The sequence below is a fragment of the Aquila chrysaetos genome, chromosome 24 (assembly GCF_900496995.4).
Source record: "Aquila chrysaetos chrysaetos chromosome 24, bAquChr1.4, whole genome shotgun sequence".
Classification (NCBI taxonomy): Eukaryota; Metazoa; Chordata; class Aves; order Accipitriformes; family Accipitridae; genus Aquila; species Aquila chrysaetos.
In genome coordinates this window covers 7,347,416-7,361,137 of record NC_044027.1, presented here as the reverse complement: position 1 = coordinate 7,361,137, position 13,722 = coordinate 7,347,416, and the positions used below count along the sequence as shown (strand labels likewise).

The following is a 13,722-nucleotide window of genomic DNA, read 5'->3' as shown; positions in this document are numbered from 1 at the left end:
AATGGAAAATGCAGCATTATATATCTATGCATACCCAAGTTCCCGCCTGAATTTGATAGCAATAAGACAGTAATCTTATTTATGGAAATCAAGTAATTTATATGAAATCCAGCAAGGAAGGATTTTCATATATTATCAGGAATTAAAAGTGATTCTTTCAACAACAACTTCTAGACAGAGACAGTGTGTACATTATTCATAGGGCTGTCATTGACCAGTAATGCAATTTGCCTGGCATTTCCCCTGCTCTTTTCACTTATATCTTTACCAAACTTTCATCCCAAAACATTACATCAGGACCATGACATTCAGAATGGGATCACCCTCTGTGCCAGGATGTGCACAAGAATCAAGCAAACAAATCCTGCCTGTTTACACATCCTCAACAGAAGTTTGTTCAGGTTTCACAGCTCAAATCTCTGCAGATTTCATCTACCCAGAACATAGTCCCTCGGGTCTACTGGGGTGACATGTAGCGCAGGAGACCAAGCCTTCTGTCTACTTCTCCATGGAAGAACTGCCCATGCTGGGGCATGCTAAGTGTGTGAAGACCTGCTGAGCAATGAGGGACAATCCAGGTAGCTCAGTGTTAGTGCCTCCTGGGAAGGAAGAAGACCTGCCCATGCACCTGACTGACCTCCAGGCAGAGAAGGGCTGACAAGGAAGAGGACTCTGCTACAGCCCATCCTTGCTGCAAGTGCCTGTCTTCAGTTAGATGGAAACCTTTCAGCAGGTTTCTCATCTCCAGGGATTTTGGGTGATCTTACAGCCTCAGCCTGCCTCATATGCTATGTTCCCTGTTACATCCTTGATAAACTGGGCGAGTAACAGGCTGGAGCAACTGAAGACAAAACTTGCAAAATTCAATTCAAGGTGAACCAAAAGTGATGTCCTGGGGCTTTGGTCAACCCCCAAAAGTTCTTTTAACCTGGAAGAGAAAAGTACGTTTCATTTTCAGTTTAATTCTTAACCTTTACTCTTTTACTTTGGGTCAAACTTGAAAAGAAAATGGTATTTCAAGTGGTATTTGCTATATTGCAAAGATGCCTTAAAAAAGATGCTTGAACATTCTGAAAAAAATTACAGGTTCCTCAGCCAAAACTATTTGCCAAATTCAACACAGATTTTCAAATCTCCTTTTGAGATTCCCTGGAAACTCTTATATTTTAGGGACATTTTTACCCTGGTCTAATGTTCAGAAACATCCCAGAAACTCCTGACACCCCTGGCCCTTCAACGCATGTGTCTGTGATCTGTAACCCTCATCTTCTTTGACAGTCAGAGAAAGTGCATGTTCCTCTGACTCCTCCATGAGCTCCTCATAGTTCCCCTCTCCTGCTCTGCTGCTGCCAATCTTTTCTCTTGTTAGATCTAGTCCCAGTAGTCCAGAGTCACAGCAGCTTGGAGGAAAGCTGGTGTTCCACACCTTTTACAAGTCCTTCTCTTTCTGTGACTCTATTTTATCACCATCTCAGGCTCCTCATGAAGGTGAAGTTTCATGAAAGGCAGAGATCAGGACTCAAGGCTTAGCTTGTGCATGGTGCTGGGGTTCAACCAAGGAGCAGGAATAATGGATAGGGGAAAGCAAGCTGCAAAAATGGGTAGATTAAGCACATGTGTCCCATGGACACTGAGGACAAATGTGCCTTGTTGCATATCCTTCAGGCTACTGTGGAGCACTCTAAAGCTGGGTTGCTGGACCCACCTGAGCCCTGAGTATGTTAGTCCTCTGCACACAGCCATGCCAGGTGGGGGGCATGTGAAGAACAAGCGAGAGCAGGATGGCACACGAGGGTCTTGAGGACAGTGAAGCAATCACCCAAGCCACACCATGATGTCCAGCCCGGCTGTGTCCCACAGGACATTTCTGCGTTAGCTCATCTCCCCTCTGGAGACCAAAAGGCTGTGTCCCACAAGGGATCAGAGGCAACGCTGTGGTTACGGCACAGATGAGGGCACCAGGACTGCTCCAGCTCAAACTGCTCACTCACTGTGTGGTCTTGGTAGAGTGATTTTCCCTGCCAGTGCCTCTGTTTACCCATCCATTCAGTGACGAGAATGGGCCTCTCAGGTGTGCTGGGACCTGTTAGTCATTAGTTTTTACTGTGAGCTGCTCAGGAAGGTGTTGCGGATGCAATTAGCACTCAATGCTCGGAGGCTGCCAAGAGGCCAGATTCTCCAGTCTCAGCAGGCTTTGAAGAGGCAACACCACCGAGGTCTCCTCCGTGACAGCTCTCCATCAGTCTGCATTCTCCTCTGTCTGCACTTACCGGTCCTTTCCTCCAAAGAAAACCTCCAGTGATAGAGGTGTTCAGACCTGGGCCTCACACAGTCAGGGACCAGCCTGCAGTTTAGTGTGTCTCCTCTTTGTTTCTTTCTTTTTTTTCTTCTTTTCTTTCTTTCTCTCTTTTTGGCAGCACGAAGATTGTTTAAAGTTGCTAATAAATTCCAGTTAATGAAGCCTGAAAAGCCAGAGCTGGGAGCCAAGAGAAACAAGAGCAATCAGTACAGAAGGAATAGAAAGAGGATCTTGAAAGCCAGCCTGGGAATAATAACATGTTGAAATGTGTTCGCCGGCAAGGGCTTTGTTACCGCACTTTGAATCCAAACACAAGCGCTTGGTGCCAAGAAGAGAAACTGCAGCCAAAGGCAGGTGTTCATTGCCATTCACCTCTTGCTTTGGGGCACAGCGGCAAGATCAGACCCCTTCCCAGCCACTGGCTCTTTCACCTGCCTCTTCTCAGGCCCTGAGGGCAGAGGGACTCACCATCACGGGGAGTGCCGTGCCTCTGCATCGATGCAGGCATAGCAGGCTCAGGACCCACACCGTGGCGTCCCCTTGCAGGCTGTTCCTTTCCCAGGCAGCTCTTGCAACTCAAGGGACTGGAGGCCAAGAAACAGCATAAAAGCAAAACAAAATAAAATGCAAGCATGTGTGCTGGGAATGTGAACACAGCAGCCTTCTTTTCTTTCCCTGCACCAGGGAAGAAACCCCCTTCTCACTCCTCTTCCTATGCGGATGCAAGGACTGGTGAAGCCATCATGGGTTATGGAGCACCAGCACTGCTGCAGTGTGCCCCTGCCTGGTGTTGGAGCACCCACGACCACCCACTTCAGCTCCCAGACATCTGAAACATCCATCTTTGGGTGTATTGTTCAGCACAGGGTCTCACTCCAAGGCAGTCTCATTCTTGTAAGAGGCAGCACTGCAGTAATGCTGGCTTTGGGGCATGACTCCTTCTGGAGTGACAGCTCTGCTGTGTAAAGGGCTGCTGACATTTCTGGGCAATGTTCAAGTGTGCTGGCACCATGGTGAAAAGCCTTTCCAGGAGCAGTGTAGTAACATGTCTGGAGTAGGGTACTCCTAGGAGTGCAGCTTTGGTGGGTTTTCATGTCATAGCAGACTGCAGAGGTCTCTGGTAGAGAGACAAACACTTGTAGGGCCATGACCTTGCTTTGCCATGCTGAGATTTGGAGGCAGCATAACTGCTCCCTTGGTAGCCACCGTGCTTGACACAGCTCTCCATTTCCAGATGGCTGTAGGTGAGGACCTGCAGCTCCTCTGAATGCTTAAACACCATGGTCCCCCCAGGATGCTGCCTAGCTCCTGTGTCTGAGAAGGCACCAGGATGCAACTTGTTAACAAGTGGACTAGCCCTGGTTCATCCAGGGCTTTCTGTCCTCCTGGTTGACATTGGTCCTTGGCAGAGGACAGCACTGGTTGTCAATTCAGTGGGTGGGCAAAAGCACAGAGAGAGTTAAAGGATAATTCCTCTGATGAAGTCTTCCAAAGGTCATTCCTTTGCAATCTGGCATGGCATAGAGGCAGACGTTGGCTAAGGTGCAGGTGGGAACAGAAGAGAAGGGCTTCTAAGGGGTTCTCCATCATGCACATTGAAAAATGAAGCCAAGTTATTGCAGGGGACCAAGTCAAATTCAAAATGTTGTGAAAATTTAGAGATTTCAGTTCTTTTTCTACTCCATTTAGGCTAGGGATAGTGTTCACCAATTGAAAAATCCTTGCAAGTGAGGATAGCTGGCCCCAATTTTCCTGAAAACTGCCTTCCAAATGACTAACTTTGTTCTGGGGTATCCCAAGTGGGGCACCCAGAGTAGAGTCAAGAATCAAAACTGCTCTGAAGGTTTGGAGGAAGCAAATCTCCCCTGAAAACCTTGACAGTTTATAATATAATGGGATGGAGTGAAGGCATTCAGTGTCCTGTATTGGGTTGTTCATTAAGGAGTTGTGTCTTATTAAATCTTACTTGGCAAATGAATCCAAACTAGCTTGCATATGAACATTCGTGTGGGTTGAAAACTGGCTTGAGGACCATAAACAAAAGAAATGAATGCCATCAATCTATCGAGTTGGAACAGGCATTCGGTGGGGGTACGGAGAGCAGAGTTAGAAACAGACCTGCATAGTCTCCTCCTCAGGGATGGAATAAGGCAGTAAAGACCACGTTAGAGACACCTCCAGGTGATACCAGACTAGGACCAGCTACAGATTCCTGTGTGGGAAGGAAGAGTCCAAGCCTGGGTCTTTTCTAAAATGTACCATGTTTTCACTTGCATGACTCAGTTGGCTTCATTCCTGTTTTGCACCAGCACAAGAACAAACTCAAACATTACATGGGGCTCTTGGTCCCCTGTGCGCCCAGGGGATGGCACAGTCTTGGCATGATGACACTGTTCAGACAGGAGCGCAGGCAGCTTATCTGGGCACAGATTCTGCCTTGACAGTGTTAGTGCTTGAGAAATGAACCAGAGCAGGAGATCAAAGCGGGAGGCTGACATGCTCAATAAAGATCTGGCAAGGGGAAAATTCCGCTGGGATATGGACACACATGTTTGTCCTGTCCTGCCAATGGGCAATGTTCCTGCCTCCTAATGTGAATGATAAGAGCATCATTGTGTTGCCTGAGCACATGACATGAGCGATCATGCCCAACAAACAGCCTTTGGGCGTGCCATGGAAGTTGTAGCATGACCAAGAAGCCCAAGATACAGAAGGGGGTGGGATCCTGTGGTAACTGAACTGCAGCAACCATGAGGTGGTAAACCATGAGTTTGTTCCAACTTGGAGTGTATTGGGAATGTAGATCAAAGCCTGGAGGAAAGTTCCCAGAAATCACAGGAGTGGGGAAGGGGCGGGGGGAGCAGAATCTAAAATCCACCGAACACGCAAGCCTTCCAAAGCAAGCGAGACAACTCCAGCTTCCACCCTCCCCTTCCACCTGCCCCTTCTCTCCCTCTTCCATTGGTCACTTTGAATCCAGAGCTTTCCTTTTCTCCCAACCCTATCTCAAGGTGTAAGCTCCAGGACGGCAGGGCATACAGCTGAATCAAGTCTGCCTATCCTAAAAAGAGAACTGAGCAGGTCTGGAGCAGAGCTTGTGCACTGTGGACCAGACTTTCACCCTTGTAAGAGCAGCTCTACTTCCTGCTGTGTGCTTAGGGCACAAGGGAATGCCACCTCTCAGTCCTTATTGGTGGGGTTATTTGCTTCAGTCTTCTCCACAGAAGGAGCAAATTAAGAGCTGTCTCAGGGGAAGTTGCACTGGCAGCATCACTTCAATGTTATTGTTGCCTTTTAAATAGAAAGGAAGGGATCATTTCAGTGGATTTCCTGTGGGATCTGGCTTCTGGAGATCTATTCCATGGGTGCCTGTCTGCCACACTGGGAGATTTCTGGAGAGTTTGAGTAAGAGGGACAAAGGGAACCAAGCACTAGGGAGATTGTCAAGTGACCATGGACAGAGGAAGGGTCACACAGAGGGAGACTTTCATGTCTTGGGTCTCTTACGTGAACTGGCACAGGAGCTAACAACGTGGAAGCAGGCATCTCTTCCCAGTGGCCACTCCTCCTGCTGGACAGGACACCCCAAAAGACCTACTCTCAGAGAGATGGGACAGCCATGCTCCCTTGCCTGGACACCTGCCTACCACTCACAGCATCATGCAGCTCCTGTTCTGGGAGGTTCCAAAGCCCACGCCTCCAGACCCTGTGTGCACGTCCCAGCCATGTACCTCTAGGAAAGCAAAACCTCAGCCTGTGTGCACAAACACAGACATCTCCCACTTCCCAGTCTCTGCATGCATACAAGTAAGCAGAGCCCATCTTGGACCCAAAAGGCACTAGCAGTTGCCTTGGGAGGTGGATTGAGTGAAGTGGTTGTGGCTGGTGCCTCTGCTTGTGCCTGCTCCTTGGCTCAGCATGGAGCTCTATACCTTGGGGAGAGCAGCTGGGCTGCCCTGGCAGTGGGGAGGAGGCAAAGATAGAGAGAGAAGAGCCAGAGGCCAGAGGTGAGCCAGGGACACAGAATAGTCTCAGTGTAGCAGGGCCAAGGACAGAAGCAGCAGCAACAGGGAGGCATGGCTGCCTTTCCTGGGCTGGGGGATGCTTTGTGCCTCTAAATTCACCCAGAGATAGTGCCCAGTGAAACCAGGGCATCTCCTGCAGAGCTGTTTTTCCCCTCATGTTCTGTTTTGCCCATGGTGCTGAGATGCCACGAGCTGGATCAGCACATGTCCCACCAGCACACAGGGCTCCCTGCCACCCTGTTCTGAGGCCAGGAGCCCCAGCCTGGGCTCCATCCAAGCTCCACACTCCTCTCCTGATAATCCTGGAGGTCCCAGATCCATTTAGGGACCTGGCAAACACTCAAACACACCCAAGAAAGTGAACATAAAGGTGCAGAGCTGCTAGGAAACAGGGAGAGGCACATTTAACCGTGAATACATGTAGACTGCTGCCAGTGAAGGCATGAGGGCAGACAGGAGTTCCAGGGAGGTGAGGACAGACAGCCCCCCGCAGAGCAAGTGCAGCCTGGTAGGACGGATGCTGGGAGCAGGCTGAAGATGCCGTGCAAGAACACCTCCCCTCCAGGCGAGCACTCCAGTCTCCTGGACAACACTCCCTCCCATGTGGAAATCAGCAATCAAAAGGAGCAATTACCCCAAATCACAGCCCCCAAGTGACAAATAGCCCAGCCTGCCAGGCGGCTTGCATACTGCAGAGAGGCAGGTTACAACCTGCTCACACACATTAAAGAGACGACCCTATACTGTTTGTGCTGTCAGAGGCCCTAATTACGGGAGCAATTTTCTCTAGATTCCAGAGAGGAGACACAGGGAGGAAGAGAGCTCAGGCACCCGCACATGTCTGCTCTGCCACTGGTGAGTGTGGAGCCCCAAAACAGCTCAGATCCTCTCCATGACCTTTGCAGAGTCCTCACTGCAAGGCACTCTGCTTCCAGCCTGGATTACACTGCTCATCCTTGACACCTGTCTCCTTCACTGACAAAACGTTTAAAAAGAAATGAGCTTTTTCACTGCTAAAAGAATACAACAAGCTTGCCAGCATCTGTGCCCAACCTCTTGGGCCTGGTTTGGACTTTCTGAGAGAGTGAAGATGAGCCTGGTCACAAATGATGTTTGCTGTCTCCTTTTGGGAGATGCAATATTCCACTCCAAGTAAGTGAACAAGTTTCTTACCCTGTGACTATGGAGAAGTCCAGCCTTGACCTCTGTTTGACCACTTGGGGATCAAAAAGTACAGCACAAATGCAGTAGTAACTTGGGGTCTTAATCAGGTTGTTGAACCTGCCTCATGATTTCTGGCTGATGGCCACTGGGACTTGGTCCATGTTTGTCCTCATGGGAGAAACAGGAGGAGAAGAAGATTCTCCTTAGGTCAAGCCTAGACTCAAGAGTCCTGGATTTTACTCCTGGATCCACCACAGGCTCCCACCGTGGTCTCTCAGGACCGCTGTCCTCATCAGTGAAAGTCATGGTAACAGTGATGTAGTTTCCAATGTCAGTGAAAAATCCAAATACCTGTTAATGCCCCAGCCTGCTCTGGGCCTTGCTAAAATTTGAGTGCTCTGATCAGACGGTGCTGCACAATGGTAAATCCCACAGGTTTCCTTGGATAAATTCTTTCAGCCAGTTCTGAATATTGTCCTGTGTTCTTTGCTCTGTGTCCCCAGTGGTTCCACTTTCCTTTGTGACGCTGCTCTTCACTTTGTATTCCTCTGCTACCTGTTCACAATCATCTTCATTCATCAGCCTTCCCAGGCTGCATTATCCCTATCCTCATCTTCCCTCTTACTATTTTCTCCATCCACAACTTGTCCAAGAACCACTTTTGACTTTTCTGTCCTGGTTTTGGAAAGCATACTTAGATGAGCTGGCTCTACTGTGGCACCTACATTGTACTCCCCATCTTCAGCCCCTTCCCCAGTCTCCCCTCACAGCAGTGATACCAAACTCTTGTGTGTTGAAGGAGCTGGGCCTTAGCTGTGATCACACAGGTCAAAGCAGGGCTGGGAAAAAGAGAAGTGGGGAAGAAGAAGAGAAAGGCTGGGAAGCAAAGAAAGTGGCATCGAGCTTTGATGGACAGGACAAAGGAGAACCTGCAGCATGCAGAAACAGGCCACATGCAGACAAAGGGGACAGATAAGGGTCCATGATTTAGGGATAGTCCTCCCAGGACCATGCATGAGCAGAAAGTAGCTCTCTCCCTGCTCCACCCTCACTGCCAGGCATCTGGTGTATAGCAGGGTCTGTAGGTTGGTCAGTGCCCTGCAGCAGAGGTCCCTCTCACAGGCAGCCTGTGCTGTAATTTCTGTGCAGTCGGGTCCTCTGGGGGTATCCAGGGAATGACTCGAGCTGTGAGCTGTCACTGGATGCTGAAAACACTGGATTCAGGTCTGGCAGGAGTAATAAGCTATTATTTTCTTTGCCTGTTCCCCAAGCTGTAGGAGGGGATGATATGCAAAGGTTGTCCAAGCACACAACCATGGCTCAGCTTGCAGGTGTTGCAGCCTTCTCCCCAAGGGGACTCTGGCAAGATGCATGAATTGTTAAGCCTCTGCAGACAAGGGACTGTCATTACAAGGATGTTGACACATTACTGGCTTTTCTTTTTGCTGCAGACGCCTCTCTGGAAACCAGATCTCCAGGATCCCAGGGGAAGCTTTCTCTGGCCTCTACAGCCTGAAGATTCTGTAAGTAGCTCTCTCCTCTCTGCAGAGACACCACCGTGCCCACCTCCACCAGCCCCTCGGCACTGCCCATGCACACGGACTTGCAGCCATCCAGAGGGGGGGTGCAAAGTTACAAGGCGGTGTGGTGTCAGTTGTTAAACCCACACTGGCTAACATGCCCCTTGGTGAATGGGGAGCTGTGTCCCACCCCGAGGACCACCCTCCCCCCTGCACTGCTTCCTCGCTTCTACAGCAAGCCGTGAGCAGGTCACCTCCAGGGCACAGCCCTCCATGCTGTGTGAAAACACACCACAGGAGAATCTGCAGAGGTTCACATTTTGCATACAACTCAGCAAATGCCCTAATGTGGTGTCCCCCACATGTGGTGTCCAGACCCCAAGCTGGCTCCCATCTGCTCTGTTGCAGTCTTGGGGCTGGGTCGGAGCAACCCAAAGGTCCAGATATCTGCACTCCCACAGGTGCCGTGGAAAGCTCCTGTGCTCTGCCCAGCTCAGCTGCCTCTTTGCAACCAGCCTGTTCCTGCTGCAAACTTCTGCATGGCCCAAGAGGCTTCTGCAAGGCTCTGGAGTGATCTGCCCTTAGGAAGCGTGTGATCCTTGGAGGGTCTGACTTCAGCCTTGAGCCCAGCCTGCCCACAGGGGTGATGGGGACATGTGCAGATGGATACAGGAGCATTGCAGCCATCAGGCCATGCCTGGGAGCTGGCAGCCCTGGTAAATTAAGGCCTCCTTGTCATTGTGGGCAGGCCACCCACCTCTGCCTGTCCAGTGGGGAAGGTCTAAGTGACAAAGGTTACCAGCAAGTTCCTCCCCAGAGTATTTTCCTATGGGCCAGGGTGTCTCACTGCCCGTGCAGTCACACCGCTTTTTGCACCCATGTGACAGTCCTGCAGGGTCTGTGCAGGATATTGAGGTGGGAGTCCCTTTTCCCCTTTCAGGAACCATCTTAAAAATATCCTGCAATAAACATTTCATCCCCAAGGGGATGTTTTGAACTCAGCCACAATGTGAAATTGTTGTAGCTGGTCCAGTTTATACAGAGCAAGCAGGTACAAACCTGCTCCCAGGATTAGAGAGTATAGGGCTGTTTACTACGTCTTCTGAAGATGTAAAGTATGAATCCTGCCCTAAATCTCAGGGCTTAAAGATTTATCCATCCCCTGCATTAGGCAACAAATCAAAGGAACTGAGGAAAAACCACAGCTCTCCCACCCAATATCAACAAGAGGAACTTTCTACTCCGGGAACGCGGGAGCTTTTAAAGCTGCTTTTGATCAATTTCTATTTGTGTCAGGCCCAGGTAACTACTGATGCAGAGTACAACAGCAATGCCTCCCTTCCAGAGCCAGCACAACTCCCCATGGGTCGCAGTAAGGAAAGGAGTATGCTCTCTCTGCCCTGCTACCTGCATGCAGACTGGCTTATGGACACCCGGCATGCTCCACCATGGGGCAGTACCAGGAGGGACACATTCATGAGTGACCCCATTGTAAGGAGAGGCTTGAAGGATCAGAGCATTTCCAGCTGGGAAATGGTTGCATGGAGAAACTTGCTCCAGCCTGTCTTGTGAGAGCTGAAGTTGGTGTCCTCATGCTTCAGGACAACCTGCCTTGCTCTCAGCCAGCCTGTGCCCAGTGACACAGGGTGGCACTTGGGCTGTCATATCAACCCCTATGGCTACAGGCTTGCCTTAAATTTACTCTAATCCCCCAACCTATCCCATGGAGGTATGCAGAGGACTAGCCCAGCTCCAAGGCCAGGGGAGGAAGGGTTGATGTTCACAGTGGCTAGCCCATCCAGGCCCTGCCATGCGCCTCTTACTTAAAGAAGTTCCTACTTCCTAAAAGCAGCAGCAATGCCAGCCCTTATGTTACTATGAGCATTTCACTTTCCAAGGGCTCTGATGCTTTCTTGGCTTTCTTGCAGGGGTATATTCAGCTGTTGTATGCTCTTGCTATAGGAGATGCTCTGATTGCTTTCTATAATGATACCATGGGCTCCATGGGAGTGAGGTCATTGGTGGATGCAGTTGCAGGTCCCTGCGCCCTCCAGGAGTAGCAATCATTCACCCTCATCTATTTCTCTGTCACCGTGAGAGTGAGGCCAGCAGTGAGGGACATGGAAAAGATAGGCTGGTCCCTGGGAATTTGCTGGAAAAGGACTAGAAATTTTGCCAGGACAGACCTTAGGAGCATCAAGCTTAATCACATTGGAAGGGCTCTTGGTGAAGATGGGGACTCTCACTGATTTCTTCTACTGAAAAAAGACTGAGGAAAAGCACAAGGTTCTGAAGAAGGCAGGTGAAGGCCATGATGTGTTTCCTTCAGGTTGTGATTCAGGTCCTTCAGGTCACTGCAGCAGTGACCCAGCTGGGGCTGGTGACTCCACAGCAGCTCAGCAGGATCTGCTCCATCTCCCCAGGGACTGGGGGGAACAAGTGTCCTTCCTGGCACTGGCTTGCTGAAGAGTCATGGGCCAATTTGCAACCCATCTGACCTCCTCAGGACAGGAGTGTGAGTGCGGGGTGCCTTCCACAGCAGCACCACAACCTTATTGGCAGCCCAATAAAATCACCAAAACCTCCTGTAGGGAAAGATGATATTATTGCCATTTTACTGGCTGGAAAAACCAAGGCAAGAACCAAGCTTGGAAGCAGGGTGTCCTTTCCCAGCCCATTGCAGAGCACCTTGCACCTTCCCTCAGAGTCTGGTTGTGGTCAGGGGTGGAGAACAGAACCTGGGAAGAGACCATGGGGCTGGCTCACCAAGCTCCTTTTGCCCTGGGAGTGACCAAAAAATCCTTGCCCTTCTGCCAAACATGTCACAGTTCCCTCTTCCCTCGCTGTGTTTCTCCACCCCCATCCAAGCCTGCTGAGGACAAGATCTCGCTGGCTGCTCCAACATCTCCATGCGACCTGGAACTTACTTTGAAACTGAGAAGAGCAATTTCAACCCAAAAGACTGTAGGAGGCATCTGGGGTTAATGGGGAACTGCAGCGATTTATAGGATACTGTCATTATGGATACTATGGATACTACACAAATATGGGGGGTGGTAACCAGCCGTAAATTGGTGTAAACTGGTGTGCCTCATGTAGCATACGGAAGTGTGCTGGGTAACTGGGGAGCATCAGTTTGGCCCAGTTACATCCATGTCCCATGGGGCTGCCACGAAGCTACACTGTACAAAGCACTGCATTTCATGGTGACACAAGCTGCTCACCACACTGCTCCCCATCCAGATCAGATCCTTGCTCCCTTTGGATCAGTAACCACTCCCGCAGTCATGTGCTTTCCTCTGCACTTTAATCTCCACCAAAAAAAACACAGATCTTGAAGGAGGTATCTGGAGAGGGAATCTGAAGAGCCCATGAGGCAGAAAAGATCAGAGAAAGGCTGGGATGTCAGGTATTAAAAGACAGGATCAGGGAGGAAAGTCCTGTCTCCTCGCTTTAGACAGAGGCAAAGCATTGAGTTTATATTTAACCATTCTGACTCTGTTGAAAATCAAGACAAAAGAGGACCCAGGGAGGGCAAGTCACCCTTCAGGCTATACACTGAGCTTCCTTTGGGGTGCTGGGCTCTGACATCCAGCAAAGGCTACAAGACAGGCTGCTGGGCTGGATACCAAACTGGATCCAGACACAGGCTGTGATGCTTCTGCACCTCTTGATGCGGGGCAGGCTTTGGCCAGGCCATGCTGTCCCATCTGGGCCCTGCCCTGCAGGACATGGGGCAGCAGGAGAGCAGCCAGAGGACAATGGGAGAAGGATGAGGAATTGCCAGATCATCACCTGTGGGGAAACTAGAAATTACAGGGGTGGCAGAGGAATGTAATTGGGATAATTTGGTCCAGAAGAAAAAAGCCTCAGGAGGCAGCATGGGAACGTCAGGCACGGAGATGTGCAGGGTGCTCACACACCACTCCTCACCGGTGGGGCAGGGCAGGGGTGGGCGTGTTTGAAGTGGCTCCCTCTGCCCATGCCCTCCTCTTGCATCTCCTGTGCAAAACTGGTCCATGGGCAGCACAAATGGTCTCAGGTGTCCTGGCGCACACAAGGGGCAATCCGAGCCTCAGACACTCTGGCAGTCTCGGATCCCTGCTCCACTGACTCCTAATTTTCCTCTAATCACTCTGTTGTGCCCCACTCCCTCCATCCTGCCATTCTCAAAATGCTTTCCCTCTTCACCTTCCCGGGTGATCTTCTCACCACGTGCTCTGTGTGGACACGGGCCAAGTACAGGGAGCACAGAGCACCATGAGCTTCCCTGCTGATGCACCCAGAGCCCATTCTCTCAAGGTGCATGGTGCAAGGCTGGTGGGGCCCCTGAGAGGAGCATGACCCACAGAGGGTCGTGTGGCTGGTGTGAACTGTGCTCTGGCAAGTCCGTGATCATTGTCCCTGGTTCTCCTTCCATGCTTGTGAAAGGGGAATGTAAGCCCCAGTGATCAATCTCATGGGTGCTCTCTGCAGCCCACTGGGATGGGGAAGCTCATCCAGGCAGACAGCTGTCATGCAAGGACCAACCCAGCTTCTGGGGCTCCTGGTCCTGCACATGGGTTTGTTTCCATAGCCGAGGTGTGCTGGAGGGATAAGACACTGCATCCTGCAGCCCAGTGAACTAGAAAAACGAATTGCTTTATTTAATAACAGTGAGAAGGGTCAGGGGTCTGGTGACGAACTAAAGGAACAATGAGTCAACTGAGGTTAC

The 13,722-nt window shown here is 50.5% G+C and overlaps 1 protein-coding gene and 1 long non-coding RNA gene across 4 annotated transcripts in view; one reads left to right on the top strand and one right to left on the bottom strand.

Annotated features, from left to right (window-relative positions):
- Positions 1-13,722, top strand: part of LGR6 (leucine rich repeat containing G protein-coupled receptor 6) — a 150,039-nt gene that overhangs the window by 56,250 nt on the left and 80,067 nt on the right. The window contains exon 3 of the mRNA XM_030001169.2: positions 8,940-9,011. Coding sequence (XP_029857029.1) covers positions 8,940-9,011 — 72 coding nt within the window. The remainder of the gene's footprint in view (positions 1-8,939; positions 9,012-13,722) is intronic.
- Positions 203-13,722, bottom strand: part of LOC121232588 — a 108,717-nt gene continuing 95,197 nt past the window's right edge. For 2 of the 3 annotated variants that reach the window (XR_005931361.1, XR_005931359.1), the window contains exon 5: positions 203-2,883. This is a non-coding gene — a long non-coding RNA (uncharacterized LOC121232588). The remainder of the gene's footprint in view (positions 2,884-13,722) is intronic. The other variant, XR_005931360.1, reaches the window with a different exon arrangement.